We start from the raw sequence: 17,789 nt of genomic DNA, 5'->3' as shown, positions 1-17,789 counted from the left end.
GACGTCCATCGCAGGGCGGCAATCACCCGCGCCCTCACAAGTCTGTTCTCCCGCGTGATACCGCCGCATTCAATCCCTCCCCGAACCGACCCGGGTATAAGCAGAAGGCTCAAGGAAGGTCTGCGAAGGCGGGTGCGCAACGCGACCTCGGGGCCTCGACGTTGAAACAAGGAGGCTCTTGACGTTCGTTCGCTCGATCTCTCCCACCCATCAGCATTCTGGACACTGCTATCGCCCTGTACTTTCCCACCTGCCCTTCGAATTTTTGGTCAACACCCAATGGTGGCGTTCCCAGGTATCGGCGCTCGAGGGACGAACTTACAAATATGGGAGTCCAGAACATCAAGTTCAACCATGGATGCACGTGATACGGCGCCCAAAAAACCCCGAAGTCAGTACTTCCAGAACAACCTCGCGAAACATGCTTTACGACAGTGGACACCCTAGCAACAGCAGTACGGCAGCTGGTCGTCGCTTACGATAGTCGTACTCAATTCGACGTCTGAAAACGCCCGTCTGAAATCGCCCGTTGCTCGTTGCCGTGCTGCCTCGACGACGGTTGCCAGAGAGCGACGGCGGCGTGCCTGGCGGGCGGGGCACGCGATAGCTCGGCAAGTGCCGACGTGGGGGTAGGCGGCGAGCAGCGACAACATCGACGTCGATGAACAGGGCGTCGTCTACCCTATTGAAGGTGCTCTCATGGAATCCCTCGCCGCATACGTCGAGAATCGCCCCAGAATTCGGTCCAGGCAAGAGATTATGCCAAAAAGTGAAAAATTGGAGAAAAAATGCGTTATCAGTGCTTGTGCTTAAGCAGACTCACTCATACAACAATTCAACTCTAATTTGAAGCTTTTGAAAGTCTTGCACGCCGTTTTACCGCTACAATTCCCATCTACGCGCTGCTGTGAGGGCGAGCACACAAGTTGAACACATCACGTGACGTTATTCGGCAAATTCCGTAAAGTGTACCCGCATACGACGGGCCTCCGGGATTGAAGGAAGGGGTATGAGTTCTTCACGAGCACTCGTCATGACTTGATAGGGATGGAAAGGACGACGCTCTGCTCCCCGACGTCGATGTTGTCGCTGCTCGCCGCCTCCCGCCCCCACGTCGGCACTTGCCGAGCTATCGCGTGCCCCGCCCGCGGCCCGCCAGGCACGCCGCCGTCGCTCTCTGGCAACCGTCGTCGAGGCAGCACAGCGACAGCAACGCGCAGGATTTCAGACGGGCGTTTTCAGACGTCGAATTGAGTACGACTGATGTGAGCAAGTCCAGGTCAGTCAACGAGGACGCTGCACCACGTCAGTTTGCCCCCAATTCTCGACGGCCAAGCCCACACTCACGTCCACGACTCATCTTGGGTCAGACCGCTCGCCTGTTCAGAGAAACCTCGTTCCCTATACTTCCTTCTCCCTCACATCCAGCGAAGATGACAATAAATATATACTCGACGTCTTACGCCGGCTATTGTACAAAAGATCCTAGGTCCTGCGTCGGGATCGCCGTCCCAGGTTACACGGATATACATGTGTCGTAGTATGAGCAATGGAAGTCTAGAGGATGGTAATGTCACAGTGTATGCACGAGAGGGACCAATGCAAGAGGATATACGATGCACGTGTGGATATACGGATGCACGGTGTGGATATACGATGCACGGCGACACACGAAAGGCGAAGAGCGCCAGTGCAAGGGTATATGCGATGCCAGTGCAGAATGAGGATGAATGATGCGGGAACCAATGCTATGACACGAGGCGTGTATGTGCGGGCGAGACGAGCGCGTCCGTAGGTGCTCCGCATGCATGAGAGATGATGATATGTGGGGTATGAGGCGTCAGACAACGGGTAACTATCTATCGTGAAGGGCGAAAAGGAAGGGGTGATAAAGGTAGCGTACTCGAAGACGAAGGAGGGTGGCGGATTACCGAAGGGGTTGGCGGAGAGGAAAGGCGAAGGAAAAAGGGAAAGGAAGAGAAGCGCGAAATTATGGGGGTGGGTGACCATGAAAAATCGCAAGTGGAGGTAGAGGAGGGTAAGGTAGGGCAGGGGTTTGGGTCGGTGGATAGTCGATTAAAAGGCGACTAAGGTGTCATGAGAGGGGGGTGGGGGCATAAATCTGTCAAAAGTTTCATCAGAAAACGGCGCGTCACAAATGTCAAATGTACTCACGGCATAATGGGGCGTATCTTCAGTGGAACATAAAGGGAGGCATAATTTGTACGTGACGTGAGTGGTAGAGGACAGGCACTGCCAGCCTAAGCATATAGTGAGCACAATGTAGGACCGGATAGAACGACAGAAGACGTACAACAAGAAACCAAGATGAACAGCCATTTACTTGCCGCCGGTGAGGAAGGACAGTTGTACGCTGCCTACGCCAGTGATGAATACCTTGGCGCGCAGTCGACACACCTGTCGGACGTTAGCCCTACGAACGGCCCGAATGATAGCAGAAGACTCACTGTATCGGCAACCTCCCCGGACTGGAAATGTACATGCAAGTCGCCGTTAGGCATGCGCAGGATTTGGTTGACGGAACCAAAGCTCTGTAGAGCATCGTCAGCAAGCCCTCGCCACAAACGAGAAACAACATTTACCTCGCACCAGCGCCTCACACCATCGAATCTCTTCACGTCGCCAGCCGTGATTCCGCTAATCACCAAAGTCTTCTTTTTGTGTCTCGAAAACGACACACGGGATAGGGTAGAGGGTCTTGAGTTAGGTCCGTATATCACGTAAGGTTTGTTGAAATCGTCCTCCGCCTGGGGTAGGTGGATGCACGTCGCCGCTTCCTTGGCGGCCTCCCGAACTTCGCTATTCGACAGCCTGGACACCGACTTGGGTGCGAATGGTACACGAGCGGACCCGCCGCGCGTCGAGCCGGAGCGTTGCGACATGGATGAGTAGCGTTCCGTGCGCTCTGAGGGTGCGTCTCCGATCGTAGGTGGCGACTCAGGGCCCTGCGACCACCCGGAGAAGGACATGATGGAGCTGGCACCGTGAGATTTGGAGCGCACGCGAACAGAGTCGACGAAGAAAGCCTTCATAGGCGTGGCTTCATCTTCGGACGTTGGAGCTGTAGACGTACAGGTCGTGTGCGAGGACATGCTCGGCCGCGAGGGCGTATACGCAGTGTCAGAGGGTGGGACGGAGACCTGAGATGCTGAAGGGAAGTGACCGAGGACGCTAGGCCGTGCCTTTGACAATGATGGCGCCATAAAGTTCGTAGGCGGACTAGGCACTTCAGCTACTGACGCGCTAGCGGAACGCTTATGGCTATCGCGTGCGACAGTACTCGGGAATCGTGTTGACGGGCCACCTCCGCTAGGCATGCGAGAGAACAGCGACCGGCGTGACGGGGTGGAAGGAGGGCTCGTGCTTGATCCAGGTGCGGGCGAGTGGGAATTGCGGAACGGGAAGTGGAAGCTGCGGAAGGACGCGCTGGGTGAGTGGAGGAGTTTTGAGTTCCGGGGGCGCGGGCTGTTGGGTCTAGGTGGAGACTATATGGGACGCGCGTGAGAAGAGCGGGCCACATTATGTGTGCGCCATAAACGCACCTCGCAGTCAGAGGAGACGCGCATTGAAGCCAGTTCGTTAACGATATCCTCGTCCTCGACCATGTCGTAGCTGTCGACGGTCACGCGGGAGGCAGCATGTGGTGCGAGGTGGCCCGCGGCGCCGGGGTAGGGGAAGTAGGCGTCGGCGTGCGGAGCTGGTGAGGGTGTACGGTCGTCGGTGAGGTCGAGGATGTTGCGCCCGCGGACGGAGTGAGTGCGCTGCTGCTCGTTGATCCACTTGTCGAGCATGCTCGAGCGCTTGCGGCGCGGCTGTACCCGGGCGGGCACGACATTGAATGGGTCTTCCTCTGGTGTTGTGTACGGCGGGTCGTAGGTGTCAGTCATGGTGCGGCGGAAACTACTACAGCTGCTGTTAGTGGCAAGCGCTGTGAGTGTATGCGCGTACATACGCACCAAATGTGCAAGGCGGGCGTTCAGGGTGTCGTGCTCGGGGCGTGAGGTGAGTGGTGGGAGGTACACGGGAAGTAACGCGGATTGAATTTCGGGGCTCGCTGTACGGGTCGTAACGGTGGTAATATACAGCGGATGGATGGCCGTCGGGAGGAGGAGGAGGTTTAGGTGAGGGCGGCCAGGCACATGAGAGGAGGAGAAAAACGCGTCGGAGGCGGGAGCAGGTGGGGAAGATGTGTTTTGAACAAAGTGCCTCGAGGCAACACGTGACAATCAACTCCCATTGTTTCCGCGGCAACCGTCGGCGCGCCGTCATCGCGACTTCATTGACCGGTCACAAAGGCCAAGCGATGTGAATAGGGAAGCCCTGATACGAGATAGCACACAGCAGAAGTCACTAGAGACGCCCCCAATGGACAATCTACGAAACCAGATTGGTCCATCCCTCCGCGCACGTTGCCTGCCGCCTGTTCATCCCTCGGCACCTGGCGCAACATGAGGCAGAACGAGGCGCGCCAGATGGATAAGATCGTGCGCGATCGTACGACATACCAGCCGCACAAGAAGCTGAAAATGTCGTCCAGGAGCGTGTTCAGCCTCAGTGCGTACAACATGGGGGCCGACAAGAGTCATCTCCCATCCTCCCATGCGCCGTCCAGCCAGCGAGGATGCCTTCTAGCCTCGAGTACCTATTCAAGACATTAGAAGGTTCAATAAAGGACATCTAGTACAACATACTAACGTACCAATTCGGTCGTCGCTGGCGGTGCTAGTAGCCTCCTGCCACCTAACCTTGTCACAATCAACGAGGAAGGTGATCCTCGCCTTGATTCAAGTTCTCTATGGCGCGCGCCGCTATATCCTTGAACAGCTTCGCTGTCGGCGTCTTCTCGTACTTCTCCAGCAGCTCGAATGCAGCGGTCGGAGGTTGCGTTTCTGCGCTCGCGCCTTCCATGCCTCCCGACTCCTTCTCCCGTTGCTCGTTCTCGCTCTCGGCCACAGCAGCGGCATCCAGGAGCGTAACGAGCTCCGTGTCCACAGGCAAGCTTCCCAGCAAACGAAGCCCTTCCCGCTTCGCCATATCCTCCCCGCCGCCCGTCGAGAACACGTTGCTGACTTCGCCGCAACATGGGCACACGTACCCGCTCATGTTTTCAATGAGCCCGAGTACGGGAAGCCCAACGTTGCGCGTGAAAGACAGGCATTTCATCGAGTCCGTGAGGGCGACGATTTGTGGCGTTGTCACGATGACGGAGGATAGTTTGTCCCTCACGGGGGCGAGATGCTCGATGAGGGATAGATGCTCGTCGGAGGTACCTGGGGGCACACGTAAGAAGGACGCAAGAGTATCGAATTGGGGAAGAGATGGCAGGGATATGGATGGTGATGAGAGGGATATGAAGCAGATGGATGTGATCGTCTGGGAAGAGAACACCCATCGCATGGGAAGTAGCACTCACCAGGCGGTGTATCGATGACCAAGTAGTCCAGATCCCCCCACCTCACATCGCTCAAGAACTGCCTGATCATCCCATTCTTCTTCGGCCCTCTCCAGACCACGGAGTCCCCCTTATTCTTCAGCAAAAACCCAACACTCATGCACGCTAATCGGGCCGCCGTGCCGTCTGCGTATACGGGTACCCAGCCCCCCATACTCTGGTGGACGCCGTGTCCGTCTACGCCAAGCATGCGTGGTATTGACGGTCCAGTAAGATCGATGTCCAGAACGCCCACTCGGGCAGTAGGGGAGGATGCGTAGAGGTTGAGTGCGAGCTGGGATGTAACGGAGGATTTGCCAACGCCCCCTTTGCCGGAGAGGACGATGATGATGTGCTTGACGGTTTTCATGCGTCGCTGAATTGGGTTCTCTGCTTCGGCGGCCATCTTGAAGCTAGCTGGATCGGAGGGGGAGAGAGAAAGGGGATGCAAAGTACAATGGAGCCAGGATCTATGTCAGCAACTCGTAAGCGCCCGTGCAGACACCATCGGTCACGAACACATGATGTGACCAATACCGCGGCCTAATTTGGACGCGTCGACGCGCCTCAGCGTAGAACGCTCAACGAGGATGATCACCCAGTAGTGCCCATGGCTTGAGGCAGTAGGAAGAAGAAAGGCACTATAGATACAGAATGTCCGAAATATCATACGCGCAACAGTTCTGGCTTGGTGTTCTTGGGTCGACTGAGTTAGCCTGCGCGAGTAGGTCGAACAAGGGCGACTCACCATCTTACACAAACGCGCAAGCAATCCAGACAGCTGTATAATGGTCCCTACACCCTCCAGTATACGCATATGCGTGAAGCCGATTTCCTATCGTACGTCAGCACGAGAACTGCGAGATGCGTGCTGGTCATCACGTACCTTGATATATTCCAGTTTTGTGTACTCCGGAATCCTGTATCGTGTCAGCAGAAGCCCCCTTCGTATTCGGGCAGGTTACGCACTCGTCAAAGTTCTTCACCACCCTGAACAACGTCACTACAATATCCACCGCACTGTACCCCTGATCCCACAGCTCCGTCAGCTTCACCATCGCACCGTCAATATCGCCCTTCAAGCAACATCGGATGATGGTCTGAATGGTGATGGGGTGCGGCTGATCGCAAACTTTGAAGACGTTGTCGCCGGAGACAAAGCCAAAGCCGGACCAGGTAGATTGCAGGTTGTTGATGGCTTGCCGCATGTCGCCTTCGGCGGTGAAGATGAGGGCGGTGAGGCCGTCGTCGTTATATTCGACCTATTTGGGTGTCAATGAGGGGAATATGAGTGGAAGAGAATGGTGGGCACCTTCTCCGCCTCGCAAATCTCCAGCAAGCGCTTCAGGATCTCTTGGTCCTTCAGCTTGCCGTACCGCAAAATAGCGCATCGACTTTGTATAGGTTCAATGATTTTGTTGCTCATGTTGCATGCGAGGCAGAAACGGGTGGTATTCGAGAAGATCTCCATAGTTCGTCGCAGCGCTTGTTGGGCGCCTGCAGTCATGCTATGTGCGAGTGAGTCCACACTCGTGTCACAGTAGAGTAGATGCGCGCACCTGTCAGCCTCGTCCAAGATGATAATTTTGTGCCGCCCTGGTGGCAAGGTGACCTTCTTCTGCGCAAAGTTCTTGATCTTGTTTCGGACGACGTCAATTCCTCTACAGGCGTGTCAGAGTGATACTGCACTTCGCAGACTTCTCACACACCTCTCATCCGAGGCATTCAGTTCCAGAACACCCTCCTTGTAGGCGGGACCTAGTAGCTGATGCGCAAGACAGTGTATACTCGTTGTCTTTCCGATACCGGGCATTCCCTAGATAGTATTAGCACATCATCTCCACAGAATTGCAAGGGTACGCACTGAGATAATGATATGCGGGCAGTTTCCGTCCCGTGCGATGACCTTCAACCTGTCGATCGTGTCCGCATTGCCGACCACATCGTCCAGTACTTGGGGTCGGTATTTCTCGACCCTGTTGCTCATCAGCACGCTGTCCATTTAGACTAAGTATCACGCACCAAGGGAGCTCATATGGCGCATCCGCTGGCCCAGTGGCTTTCGCTTTCGACGAAGACGACATGTGGGGAATCGGGAAGAACTACGCGTCCGTTACGTGACCGAGTCGCGTCCAAATGTGACGCGTCGTGAATTGTCGGGTTTTCGGTCCGGCTTGCCTGGGATCCCCCTCGTCGAAGACGACGATGAGTGCGCCTATTTCGCGGTTGAGAAGGACTTTGCCATTAGGTGAGTTGCATGCCCAGTCATTCATATACTCTACTGAACCCCTTTGAGCCGCCAGGGTATGTCGCCGAGCCTACGCTACGGCGCCGAGCACCACTAGCCTACCTCCTCCGCGACTCAACTACAAGAACATCAGCGAGAATGTGGTCTACAAGGCCACGAACGCGATGAACCGCAAGTGTGGGGTCACCCTTGACGATGTGCAGGACGTTGCACGCACGCACAAGGAGGTGAAGGCCGTCACGAACCAGCTGAATGCTTTGCGGAACACTCGATCCATGATCGGGGAGCGCATACGGCGGGCGGCGCAGCAGAAGGACGACAAGGGGAAGGAGGAAGCTATGATTGAGGCAACGAATGTCAAGAAGGAGATTGCGACGCTCGAGGACAAGCTAGCGACTCTGGAGCAGCAACTGCTTAGGCTCGCGCTGGCTATTCCGAACGACACGCACCCGGACGCACCACTAGGACCGGAGGATGCAGCGGTCACACTCTCTACACATGGACCGGAACCCATTCCAGCTGACCCGAGACGAGATCATGTTGCCTTCTGCAAGAAGTTCGGCCTGCTCGACCTCGAGAGCGGCGCCACCGTCTCCGGTACCTCCTGGGTCTACCTCACCAACGAAGCCGCCTTACTCGAATTGGCGCTCACAAACTACGCCCTCTCCATCGCCGTCAGACATGGCTTCACCCCCGTCATGCCCCCTGACGTCGTCCGCGCGGACGTCGCGTATCGCTGCGGCTTCCAACCTCGGGACGATCAGGCGTCCCAAATATACGATGTCTCCACCCCCACTTCCTCCTCTCAAGACCTCATCCTAGCGGGTACTGCCGAAATTCCCCTAGCAGGCATGTTTGCGAACAAGATTTTCCCGTCTACCTCCCTGCCGCGTAAGGTGGTAGGCATGGGACATGCATTCCGAGCTGAGGCGGGCGCGCGCGGGGCGGATACCCGCGGCTTGTATCGGGTGCACCAGTTCTCGAAGGTCGAGCTGTTTGCGGTGACCGACGCTGAGTCTAGCGAGGCCATGATGGCTGAGATGGCCAGCATCCAGACCGAGATACTGCGGGGCCTCGGTCTCTCACTAAGGTATTCATACCACTATTCCCCAGATCACTCTCGTTGACATCATCCCGCAGAGTCCTTGACATGCCCACCGAGGAGCTCGGGGCGTCCGCATACCGCAAGACCGACATCGAGGCTTGGATGCCTGGCCGCGGAAAGTGGGGCGAACTATCCTCCCTCTCCAACTGCACAGACTACCAATCTCGCCGCCTTCATATCCGCTACCGCCCACAAGCCCTGGCAGCAGCAGCTGGCACAACTACACCAGTTCCCGCGGGCGCCCTTCCCTTCGCACACACCCTCAACGGCACCGCTGCCGCCATCCCTCGCCTCATCGTCGCCCTCATCGAGAACGGCATCACCTTCGACGAGGCAGGCGAAGCTATCGGCCTCGCTCTCCCCGAAGCCCTCAAACCCTTCTGGCTCCAAGCCTCTACTCCCCGAATACCCATATCGTGGACGTGACGACGGGCATTGGGCGGACTGCTATAGCGTAGATATAGACTGTACAAAAGTAGATATACATAATCGAACCTCCCCTCCACTGCAGAGAACGGAGCAGAATAATACACAAGCAAAAGCAAGGCAATAAATATTGGAGTGGGCTCTATGGCCTGGGGATCATTTGTGGCGCGCGGCGCTCAGTACTTCTTCGACGAGCCTACGGCCGCCTCGTCGGCGAAGGGGTCGGCGAAGGGATCCTCTTCGGTGTCCACGAGGGTTCCGGTGTTGTTCGCGTTGCGGAAGCCGACTGCCGCGTCGTCGTCAGAGTCCGAAGCTGACAGGTAGTCTTTCCTCGACGCAGACGGCTCCCGGCGGTTGTGCGTCTCCTCGTCCGACGACTCGTAATCACTGAAGTCGGATAACGAGCCCCCGTCGTAAGCGCCTGAGTCGCGGTCGGCCGCCGCGGTTGGCCTCATCGGTGGTGGCAGGTTACTTGACGTCTGGCCCAGGCTCCCGAAGGTAAGGTCCTCCAGGTCAGGATGGAGATGCGAGGACTCCTGTTGAGGCTCCTTGCCCGAACGTTTGGCCCGATCCACTGCAGCTCGTTGCTGTTGTTGCAGTCTTGCAACTTCGCTCTCGGGAAGGGATATCTTGGTCCGCGCAAGACCGTCCGTGATGGCGTCCGCGGCGCTCTCACTCGTCTGCGTGTCGGGTGTGGACAGCTTGTCATACATCTCGAGCGCGCCGATTATGCGATCGTTTGTCTCGATAAGGGTGCCGATAATTTCCTCGTTCTCGACAAGCTAGGGGAAAAGGTGAGGAAAAGGGAGACCGACGATGATATTCACCTACCTGGATATATCGGACGATCTGTTTGCGGATCGTCTTCGCCTTCTCGAGGCACTCCTGAACTCGCGCATTCTCCTTCAAGCTCTCCTTCTCCGGATTCACCAGCTGAGATCCAATTAGCCTGACGGACCTTTCGCGCAGATGGGTTCGCCTACCGTGATAGCGTTGACGAGGTTGCTACTGGCCTGCGAGGCCTCCACGATGCTATTCAGCACCTTCGGTTTCTCCTGCTCGAAGTTGAAAGGTGCCCTCCGTGGCCTGTTCTTCTGCTTCCGCCTAGCCCTCTCCTCTTCTTCTTCCTTGCGTCGCCGCTCCTTAGCTTCCTCCTTCTCTCGCCTTGCTGCTGCCTTGGCCTCCTCCTTCTCCCTCGCCCGCTGAAGCTGAACTCCGTAAACCGGATCAGACTCCACGGTCCGTCGCTCTGTTGGCCTGTACTGCTTGTACAGGTTGGCGACCATGTTCATGGAGGGGTCTCCCTTAAACTGTTCGTGCCATGATGCGAGGACGAGGAGCAGCTTCTTCTTGACCTTCTTGTCGGTCATAGGATCAGTCGCAAGATGCCTCAGCGCATCAGTAAGTTGTCCATCAGCGAACGTTCCTACGCGCGATCTGAGTTTAGAGTGCGTGTTGCATGAGTGGAGGTGAACGCACTCTGGAATTTCTGGCCACAGTTCTCTACCAGTGCCTTGAGGAGCTAGGATAACACGTGAGAACTAAGCGAGGGATGGAAGACGGCAGCGCACGCACCACGAGGGCTCTGTACTGCTGGTGAGGACCTCCATGCTTGATCTTCTTGCGCAGGGCACGGGAGGCTTCAGCCGGTCTAGCAGTATCACAATCAGCCACTTCTCTCGGATTGTGGCGCGCTACGCACCCCGACGCCTGCAAGTTGATCGAGTCCACCAACTCTGGGATACTGCACACTGTTCAGACGCGCTTGAGCACCTCACTGCACTCCACTCTCACCCATCGTACGCCTCGTCATCGATCGTGTTCGCCGTCAGTATATCGACCCAATCTGTGATAGACGACTGCGTCGATCCCGCGCATTAGGGTTGCGTCCTGGGAACGAGGATAACGAGCTGCGCACATGGGGTTTCTCGCGCGAGAAGGCCTTCGCAAAGGTCATTGCAGCCGCCATGATTAGTGGTGGTGGGAGGGAGAGAGGGAAGGATGAGGGATAGCGTGTGCCTGATGACGGGGGAACTCAACCGGTGCTCGTGACGGAACTGCCCCTATCGCGTGTCCGGATTTGGCTACGTTCATTATGCGCGGGTCCCAAAGCGGTACTTAGTTATTGTGCATTGTCGTGGAGATAGATATGGCAAGCATGACAGAGGAGGATGAAGCAACGTCAAAGGTATGGAAGTGGAAAACTGTAGCAGAGATAGATGCAATGATACATATTGCAGCAGGGCGAAGGAACTTGATAGCGGTTCGGCCTCAAACAAGTAACTAGGGCAGATAATCAGGAGGAGAACGAGGAAACCATGTCAGACAGATGGTGCGAGTATAGATGGGAAGCGATAAAACAAAGAGAAGCAGACCGAAGCGACAAAGGGAATAGTAGGGAAGAAAAGCAACGATATTAGTAGGCGGACTGAACGAGGAGTTCGACTCAGTAAATCCAGTCGTGACGGAAGCGTAACAACTTACAGAGTTTGAGAAAGACTTTTCAGGCAGACAGTTGCGAGCCCAGATGCTGAAGGTCAGCGGCCGTCTGCGCAGGACCTTCGGGAGAGGATATAGCGATAGATTCGAGGAACAGTTGGAATAGCGATGCTTCAAGCAGTGTGACAGCAGGATCAGGGAGTTCGGAAAGCGTAGAAAGATGTCGAATAACAGCAAGAGTCTGCGCGGCTTTCATCCAGCGCTGGCTCATAGTCATAGAGGAGATCGTGTTCGTAACGGTGATCGTTGATGGGTGCGGGTGAAGAGGATCATCCACTTCCTCGGCGCCGGCGCTCGGGGATCGAGAGGCTGTAGAGGTCGGCGAAGACACATGTGATATCGATGGGTCACGAATGAGGTCGGTTGTCGATGCTTGAAGTTGCGACAAGGCATCCTCCAGCACTTCAAAGCTGGGCAAAGGATCCGCGCAACCTCGTACACGCTCGTAAAGTTCGGCGAAGAGAGAGACCGCCTCGTGCAGACGCTCGTGAGTAGAACGTGTATCTACCGGCAGCGGCAGGTCAAGTGTCAACGCTTGATCGGAGGGCGAGGAAGATGGCTCTCTGGACAAAGAAGCGTTGGCAGAGGAAGGACTGGCGCAAGAGGACGATGGAGAGGCAGACTCGTCAGGCGCGCGCCGCTTCCTTCTCCGCTGCCGAACACGATTATCATGAGAATCATGTGAGTGGCACGGCGCGTCTAAGCGATCTTGAGCGTCACAGGCAAGGAAGTAAAGGCGAACTTACAAGCAACATGAACAGCAGAGTCCTCGTCAAAGATCCTGACGTTGATTGACGCATTGCAGTTACCCTCGACATTCTTAAACCGGTGTCAGACCCAAGTTCAGATAATGTGCGAAACCTACCTGGTGGGGGGCTCCCGCGCGTTGGCTGCGATATTGAGCCCGCCTCGTCGCCCGTTGACGAGAACAAACGAAGAGTGTGTGTCTCTGTGGAATCACATTCGAATCGAAAAGCGGCAGAAGTACATAAGGCCTACCCAAGGAGAGCCCTTCCTGGTGCTCGTATATGTAGTACGCTGAAAAAGGTTGCTCAACATTCATGCGCACCCTGCACGGGCAGCCCGCACCTTGATATACGTCACATCTAATCGGACTTCCTCGGCAGCCTTCCACTCCTCAAACTCTTGCCAGCTATCAAAGAAGTGCGTAGCCTTGGAGAGCGCGCCGGGTCGCTTTCTCGGGGACATAAGCTTAGCCATGAACGCTTCGTCGGTGCATTCGTACTCGAGCTGGCCACAGCGCTCGCGAGCTGTAGCCAGATCGACAGGAGGTGGAGTGCCCTCCGCTTCCTCCTTCGAGTGATCTTTCATGTCGAGTGCGTCCCCTTTGAGCGTGGGTGGTAGGGAAGGAAAACAAAGGGCGTTCCGAGCCGCCCGACGACGACGAAGTCGAAGTCAACAAGGAACCAAAACGGATAGATCCGCGCGTGACAAAAGCTCGATCGCGCTTGTCACATCACAGTCTTCCCTTTTCGTCGAGCGCTTGTTCTGTTCCCCTCACCCTCCCATATTCCTACGTCCATCATGACCCTCCGCAACAACCTCCACCGGCGCAACCACAAGGAGCGCGGTCAGCTCAAGCACCGCGAGAAGCTTGGCTTCCTCGAAAAGCACAAGGACTACGTCCTCCGCGCGCGGGATTACCACTCCAAGCAGGATCGCTTGACACGCCTGCGCCAGAAGGCGGCAGAGCGCAACAAGGATGAGTTCTACTTCTCGATGAATAGGGAGAAAACGAGGGTGAGTGTCGTTTGGTGTGGTATGGTGGAGTCGAGGGAGGAGTGGGAGAGGGAACGAGGACAGAAGCAAGGGGAACGAGATGCTGATCGACGCTTCGCAGAGGGGTGTACACTTGAAGGACCGGGGGAACACGTCGCTACCTGTGGACTTCGTGAAGGTTCTGAAGACGCAAGACGAGAACTACGTGCGGACGATGCGCGCGTCGAATCTGAAGGTGCGTTCACAGGACACCCGCCGATCAGTAGTATACTCACCTGTTGCTCAGAAAATCGACAAGCTGAAAGCTCGCCTCATGTCCCAAGCCGATCTACTGAAGCCAGACATGGAGGACGAGGACGACCTGGACGAGAACGAGCTCGAGGTCCTCCGCAATGCAGACATCTTGCCAAAACCTTCTGGGAAGAGCAAGGGGAAGGCCCGTGCAACAAAGTCACGGCACCTTGTCTTCGTTGACTCCCCTCAGGAGGGTGCGTACATCCATGCACACTGCACTTCAATGGTACTGATTCTACATCAGCCCGAAAACTTGCTTCCGAAGAGAATAAGCAGTCAGAACCCTCGAACGAGGAGAAGATGGACGTCGACGACGAAGAGCCCGACCTCGGCTGGAAGGCCGAGTCCTCTTCGAAGCAAAAGCGACGGAAGTCCGCTCCCACCACAGCCGCTGAGGACGACGAAGCAGACTGGTACGACGAAGAAGAACACGACAACCCAGGAAGCAGCGACCGATCCCGCATACTCAAGGAATTGTCCGCCCGCCTCGTCCGCGATCGCCAGCTCCGCTACGCACAGCGCGAGTTCGAGATGCAGCGACTGCTCATGGGCAAGGGCGGGCGGACAAAGCTGCGCGGGGCCGAGCGCGTCGAGGCCAGCGACGACGAAGACAGTGACGATGAGGATGCCCTGGACGCCCGCGGCGGCCGCCCGCTCAAGGCGAAGGCATCCACCGAGCCCAAGGCCTACAAGCCCCGCATATACAAGTGGCGGCTGCAGCGCAAAGCCTGACCGGACGCACGACGAACCTTCCCTGCTATTCGTCCTACCATGTACAATGCGACTGTGATGACTGGTGTCCATTCCCATACGAATAATAGGGTGTGTGATTACTGTAGTCCGTTTGTGGTGATGTGTGTACTACTGGGTCCGTGAGAGTAATATACCGCACAATGCGCGTATAATATCGCACTGATGTCCGCTGCTTTTATACAAGCATGAACGCGCCGGCCAGAACGCCGCCGAGGGCAAGCCACGACGCGCCCTTCATCTGCAGGAGGGACACGGCGGAGTCGGAGTCTGACGAGGACGAAGAGGAGTCCTTCGGCTGCGCGACACTCGAGTTGTCGTAGGTGACGCCGTTGAGGTCAGCCGCGACCTGGAAGACGGAGCCGCCGCCATACTCGTAGAACTGCACAGGCATTAGTTACAGCTCATGGAGAGATGCTAGGAGAAACGTACATCGACGAGCATGAAGTTCGGCGCACGGCCGTACTGGCTAGTGCACGTCTCAACCTGCGTACCGAGAGAACCCGTGCCAGAAGCAGCGTTCGTCGTGTCCGCGTTGTCCTTGTCAGGAACCGGGTTGCCCAGCAGAACTTTGTCCTGAGGAAAAGTCAGCATCCAGTCAAGACCGGAAGGAACAGACATACCAAGAAATGGTTGATCAAGTACATCTGCGTGGACGTGTCGCCCTTCGTGCGGTTGACTTCACAGTCAAAGGTGGTATCTGTCACGTCGTATGCAGTCTCCCAAATGTTGGTGAATTCTGATATTATCGTGAGCATCGCAGTCCTTCCAAAAGCCACGATGCACTGACCATCGACAAGGTAGGACACAGAAGAGGTATCGGCCTGGTTGTCGAGGAAAGTGACCAAGCGCTTGCCATCATCAATCATCTCCCCCAAAGTCGGCCAACCCGACGCGGGCAGCGTCGAGCTCGACGGTGAGTACGACACCTGGTCCAAGCCAGCCGACTCAAAGACCGTCGCATACTCCGTAGGTGCCACATTGTCGATGTTGACGATCAAGATGGAGAGGACTGCGTGGGTCGTCAGCCAGAGAACGAGTACGCTGTGCGATGCTACTTACCATCGTTGGTGTTGTCGTCCATCCATGACTTGACTGCGAAGACGTCAGCCGTCGATCCGGAAGGATCGACGCAAGCGCTTACCTTTCTTTAGGTAATCCTCGAGAGTGCCACCATTGAACAGGGACTAGACGGAAGTCAGTACAGGTCTGACTCGCAAGCAGACGAGCATACGCAAGAAGAGTGGCAGAGCTGCAAGGTGTTATCCTGGTTGTGAACCTGTAGCTGGAGCATGCGAATCCCATCCTTCAATTGTTGGGTGACTGAATGAGCAGTACGTGATCAGCAGACGAGCGCCGAGGGCCTGCCCAGCGATGCGCACCATCATAATCCTGGTTCACGGCGACTGGCAGAAAGTGTCAAAAGAGGGCATGGATGGCCGATCTTCGAGACGTACGGTTGTCCGTGCCCACTGCGTAGGAATCATGGGCGCCTACGAAGGAGACATTGCCAAAGCTCTTGTCGCATAACTGCAAGGCGAGTAAGCTACCTGCCCGCCCGCGCCTAAGTGTGAGCGCACCTCTGAGAAGCCATTGCAAGTCGAAGCTCGCCTAAGCGGTGCAGAGGCACCGAGGGCAATACCAGACGCAGACACGAGGGAGAGTGCGACCTGCGCAGCAGAGAGGGAGGAGAACATGGCGACGAAGGCAGACGATAGCACGACGATTAACAGAGACTTGTATTGAAGGAGCGGGAGACTAGAGATGATGGTGGGGACAGACAAGAAGGGAGGCCGAGGCGATGCTGAACCAAGACGCGATGCACAGTCGCCCTCGGCGCTCTCCTCCGGCCGCAGCCCCGGGGCCGACGATGCCTCCGTCGCGTCGGTCCAAGCGCACGCGGAACACCCTCAAATAGGTTTCTCCATTGTCTCCGCTGACCCTCGGCTGAGTCGGCTCGCTGCGCACCAGGGCTGGAGTGGCGCGCTCAGCCGGGATTTCTCGCACTCTGCCTTCGACCACAGTATTCAGGTGGCCCAAAAACAGCCCTTTGTGAGCCGAATATACTCATGGGAAGTTCGGCAAGCCACGGGTAACGGAAGCCATCCTGCCGCGCTTGGCTTTCCCCATGTCAGTCCTCCCCGCGTCCCCAGTCGTACTCGTGACGGGATGCAGTACCGGCGGGGCTGGATTCGCCTTGTGAGCGTGTTTCCGTGCCTGAACTTGAGTTTGCCAAGCTGAAGCGTCCTGTAGGTGCAAGGCGTTTAAAGCCAGAGGATGCGTAGTCTACGCCACCTCTCGCAGGCTCGAGACTATGCAGGGTCTTGAGAGCGAGCGCATCCATCTCCTGGAGATGGATGTCGCGCGTGATGACCATGTCAACGACGTTGTGACCAGGATTGTCGAGGAAGAAGGCCGAATAGATGTCCTCGTCAACAATGCGGGTACGGTTGCTGCTGGTGAGTTCATTATACTGCACCCGACTTGAAGAACCAGATCTCATGGACACTTATAGGCGCTCTCATTGATAACACGATGGATCACGTAAAGAGCGTCTTTGATGTGAACACTTTCTCTGTCGTGCGCCTCGCGAAAGCGGTGGTCCCAATTATGGCAAAGCAGAAGAGCGGACGTATCGTCAATATCGGCTCCGTTGTGGGAGACACGTAAGTGAGTTCCCTCCTGAATATTGCCCATGGCCTCACGGCGCCATAGGCCAACACCTTTCAACGGACTATACGCCGCATCCAAAGCTGCCCTTCACAGTTTCAGCGACGTCCTCGCCATGGAGCTCCGCCCCTTCAACATCGATGTGATGCTCGTTACCCCAGGCGGAATCCGCTCCAACATCGCCAACAACGGCGCTCGGGCCTTCGAGCAACCCGAAGACTCGCTCTACAAGAACTACATGAACGCTATCATGAGGCGCATCAACCTCAGCCAGAGTATGGGACCATGGAGCGCGGAGGAGTTCGCAGAGGATGTCGTCTCGAAGTGCTTGAGGAGGCATCCGCCGGCGCATGTCATCAATGGAAAAGGCTGGCAGGCGTTCCTACTGCTGAAGTGGCTCCCTCGGACTTGGGCCCTGTACATCTTCAGTTGGATTTACATGAAGCCAGATGCTTGATTGTCCTCGTAGCTACAGCCAAATGCAGGTCTTTCCCTGCCCAACGACGAGAGTAGATGCTGAAAGAACTTGCATCAGCTCAACTTGAACTTGATGCGTGCGCGCGACGCGCCTTAAATTACCCACGTGCTCGCGCGACGCGTATTGT

The 17,789-nt window shown here is 56.4% G+C and overlaps 9 protein-coding genes across 9 annotated transcripts; 3 read left to right on the top strand and 6 right to left on the bottom strand.

Annotated features, from left to right (window-relative positions):
- Positions 1 to 1,429: 1,429 nt before the first annotated feature.
- Positions 1,430 to 4,200, bottom strand: SCHCODRAFT_02610391 (uncharacterized protein). Its single transcript, XM_003038762.2, has 7 exons — positions 3,978 to 4,200; positions 3,564 to 3,924; positions 2,604 to 3,506; positions 2,469 to 2,552; positions 2,315 to 2,418; positions 2,176 to 2,261; positions 1,430 to 2,122 (listed from the first exon to the last, which is right to left on the bottom strand). Exons 2-5 carry the CDS (start codon positions 3,906 to 3,908, stop codon positions 2,341 to 2,343), a joined length of 1,410 nt encoding a protein of 469 aa, XP_003038808.1. The 5' UTR covers positions 3,909 to 3,924; positions 3,978 to 4,200; the 3' UTR covers positions 1,430 to 2,122; positions 2,176 to 2,261; positions 2,315 to 2,340.
- Positions 4,201 to 4,305: 105 nt separating this feature from the next.
- SCHCODRAFT_02610389 (MRP-like protein) lies at positions 4,306 to 5,932 on the bottom strand. The gene is made up of 3 exons (XM_003038763.2): positions 5,435 to 5,932; positions 4,721 to 5,291; positions 4,306 to 4,663 (listed from the first exon to the last, which is right to left on the bottom strand). The coding sequence occupies exons 1-2, from the start codon at positions 5,856 to 5,858 to the stop codon at positions 4,777 to 4,779; spliced, it is 939 nt and encodes a 312-aa protein (XP_003038809.1). The 5' UTR covers positions 5,859 to 5,932; the 3' UTR covers positions 4,306 to 4,663; positions 4,721 to 4,776.
- A 186-nt stretch (positions 5,933 to 6,118) lies between these two features.
- SCHCODRAFT_02490024 (P-loop containing nucleoside triphosphate hydrolase protein) lies at positions 6,119 to 7,536 on the bottom strand (the record flags this gene model as incomplete). Its single annotated transcript, XM_003038764.2, has 9 exons — positions 6,119 to 6,148; positions 6,201 to 6,287; positions 6,339 to 6,372; positions 6,422 to 6,714; positions 6,765 to 6,960; positions 7,012 to 7,113; positions 7,162 to 7,268; positions 7,317 to 7,428; positions 7,475 to 7,536. The coding sequence occupies 9 exons, from the start codon at positions 7,534 to 7,536 to the stop codon at positions 6,119 to 6,121; spliced, it is 1,023 nt and encodes a 340-aa protein (XP_003038810.1).
- Positions 7,537 to 7,657: 121 nt separating this feature from the next.
- On the top strand, positions 7,658 to 9,231 carry SCHCODRAFT_02744172 (seryl-tRNA synthetase; the record flags this gene model as incomplete). Its single annotated transcript, XM_003037434.1, has 3 exons — positions 7,658 to 7,700; positions 7,749 to 8,790; positions 8,841 to 9,231. The coding sequence occupies 3 exons, from the start codon at positions 7,658 to 7,660 to the stop codon at positions 9,229 to 9,231; spliced, it is 1,476 nt and encodes a 491-aa protein (XP_003037480.1).
- A 176-nt stretch (positions 9,232 to 9,407) lies between these two features.
- SCHCODRAFT_02696476 (uncharacterized protein) lies at positions 9,408 to 11,200 on the bottom strand (the record flags this gene model as incomplete). The annotated part of the gene is made up of 8 exons (XM_003038765.2): positions 9,408 to 10,013; positions 10,063 to 10,164; positions 10,215 to 10,657; positions 10,711 to 10,753; positions 10,807 to 10,882; positions 10,934 to 10,975; positions 11,026 to 11,090; positions 11,150 to 11,200. 8 exons carry the CDS (start codon positions 11,198 to 11,200, stop codon positions 9,408 to 9,410), a joined length of 1,428 nt encoding a protein of 475 aa, XP_003038811.1.
- A 105-nt stretch (positions 11,201 to 11,305) lies between these two features.
- SCHCODRAFT_02610381 (uncharacterized protein) lies at positions 11,306 to 13,131 on the bottom strand. The gene is made up of 6 exons (XM_050344421.1): positions 12,820 to 13,131; positions 12,730 to 12,768; positions 12,596 to 12,679; positions 12,477 to 12,549; positions 11,716 to 12,429; positions 11,306 to 11,659 (listed from the first exon to the last, which is right to left on the bottom strand). The coding sequence occupies exons 1-5, from the start codon at positions 13,060 to 13,062 to the stop codon at positions 11,735 to 11,737; spliced, it is 1,134 nt and encodes a 377-aa protein (XP_050202154.1). The 5' UTR covers positions 13,063 to 13,131; the 3' UTR covers positions 11,306 to 11,659; positions 11,716 to 11,734.
- Positions 13,132 to 13,247: 116 nt separating this feature from the next.
- On the top strand, positions 13,248 to 14,506 carry SCHCODRAFT_02610379 (Utp11-domain-containing protein). Its single transcript, XM_003037435.2, has 4 exons — positions 13,248 to 13,491; positions 13,592 to 13,705; positions 13,757 to 13,958; positions 14,009 to 14,506. Exons 1-4 carry the CDS (start codon positions 13,276 to 13,278, stop codon positions 14,494 to 14,496), a joined length of 1,020 nt encoding a protein of 339 aa, XP_003037481.1. The 5' UTR covers positions 13,248 to 13,275; the 3' UTR covers positions 14,497 to 14,506.
- On the bottom strand, positions 14,246 to 16,680 carry SCHCODRAFT_02528585 (PLC-like phosphodiesterase). The gene is made up of 10 exons (XM_003038767.2): positions 16,095 to 16,680; positions 15,972 to 16,044; positions 15,897 to 15,920; positions 15,749 to 15,837; positions 15,659 to 15,701; positions 15,577 to 15,609; positions 15,305 to 15,526; positions 15,138 to 15,253; positions 14,947 to 15,090; positions 14,246 to 14,896 (listed from the first exon to the last, which is right to left on the bottom strand). The coding sequence occupies exons 1-10, from the start codon at positions 16,209 to 16,211 to the stop codon at positions 14,693 to 14,695; spliced, it is 1,065 nt and encodes a 354-aa protein (XP_003038813.1). The 5' UTR covers positions 16,212 to 16,680; the 3' UTR covers positions 14,246 to 14,692.
- SCHCODRAFT_02610372 (NAD(P)-binding protein) lies at positions 16,432 to 17,684 on the top strand. The gene is made up of 4 exons (XM_003037436.2): positions 16,432 to 16,713; positions 16,768 to 16,973; positions 17,030 to 17,180; positions 17,230 to 17,684. Exons 1-4 carry the CDS (start codon positions 16,643 to 16,645, stop codon positions 17,639 to 17,641), a joined length of 840 nt encoding a protein of 279 aa, XP_003037482.1. The 5' UTR covers positions 16,432 to 16,642; the 3' UTR covers positions 17,642 to 17,684.
- Positions 17,685 to 17,789: the final 105 nt, after the last annotated feature.

The sequence above is a fragment of the Schizophyllum commune genome (genome assembly GCF_000143185.2).
Source record: "Schizophyllum commune H4-8 unplaced genomic scaffold SCHCOscaffold_2, whole genome shotgun sequence".
NCBI classification, from domain to species: Eukaryota; Fungi; Basidiomycota; class Agaricomycetes; order Agaricales; family Schizophyllaceae; genus Schizophyllum; species Schizophyllum commune.
The sequence above is the reverse complement of the archived record's forward strand: the minus strand, read 5'-3'. Positions and strand labels throughout refer to the sequence as shown.

Bases quoted from the DNA above. Each gene is read 5' to 3' on its own strand.
- SCHCODRAFT_02610391 (XM_003038762.2), bottom strand. From the start codon at position 3,908: ATGACTGACACCTACGACCCGCCGTACACAACACCAGAGGAAGACCCA. The intron at 2,553-2,603 runs GTAAATGTTGTT...GATGCTCTACAG, and splicing joins GTGTGAGGCGCTGGTGCGAG to AGCTTTGGTTCCGTCAACCA. The intron at 2,419-2,468 runs GTGAGTCTTCTG...AACGTCCGACAG, and splicing joins CCGGGGAGGTTGCCGATACA to GTGTGTCGACTGCGCGCCAA.
- SCHCODRAFT_02610389 (XM_003038763.2), bottom strand. From the start codon at position 5,858: ATGGCCGCCGAAGCAGAGAACCCAATTCAGCGACGCATGAAAACCGTC. The intron at 5,292-5,434 runs GTGAGTGCTACT...GTGTGCCCCCAG, and splicing joins GGTCATCGATACACCGCCTG to GTACCTCCGACGAGCATCTA.
- SCHCODRAFT_02610381 (XM_050344421.1), bottom strand. From the start codon at position 13,062: ATGAAAGATCACTCGAAGGAGGAAGCGGAGGGCACTCCACCTCCTGTC. The intron at 12,769-12,819 runs GTGCGGGCTGCC...AACCTTTTTCAG, and splicing joins TAGATGTGACGTATATCAAG to CGTACTACATATACGAGCAC. The intron at 12,680-12,729 runs GTAGGCCTTATG...GTGATTCCACAG, and splicing joins CCAGGAAGGGCTCTCCTTGG to AGACACACACTCTTCGTTTG.
- SCHCODRAFT_02610379 (XM_003037435.2), top strand. From the start codon at position 13,276: ATGACCCTCCGCAACAACCTCCACCGGCGCAACCACAAGGAGCGCGGT. The intron at 13,492-13,591 runs GTGAGTGTCGTT...GACGCTTCGCAG, and splicing joins TGAATAGGGAGAAAACGAGG to AGGGGTGTACACTTGAAGGA. The intron at 13,959-14,008 runs GTGCGTACATCC...ATTCTACATCAG, and splicing joins CGTTGACTCCCCTCAGGAGG to CCCGAAAACTTGCTTCCGAA.
- SCHCODRAFT_02528585 (XM_003038767.2), bottom strand. From the start codon at position 16,211: ATGTTCTCCTCCCTCTCTGCTGCGCAGGTCGCACTCTCCCTCGTGTCT. The intron at 15,838-15,896 runs GTGCGCATCGCT...CTGCTCATTCAG, and splicing joins CGTGAACCAGGATTATGATG to TCACCCAACAATTGAAGGAT. The intron at 14,897-14,946 runs GTACGTTTCTCC...ATGCCTGTGCAG, and splicing joins CGAACTTCATGCTCGTCGAT to TTCTACGAGTATGGCGGCGG.
- SCHCODRAFT_02610372 (XM_003037436.2), top strand. From the start codon at position 16,643: ATGTCAGTCCTCCCCGCGTCCCCAGTCGTACTCGTGACGGGATGCAGT. The intron at 16,714-16,767 runs GTGAGCGTGTTT...AGCGTCCTGTAG, and splicing joins GGCGGGGCTGGATTCGCCTT to GTGCAAGGCGTTTAAAGCCA. The intron at 16,974-17,029 runs GTGAGTTCATTA...GGACACTTATAG, and splicing joins TGCGGGTACGGTTGCTGCTG to GCGCTCTCATTGATAACACG.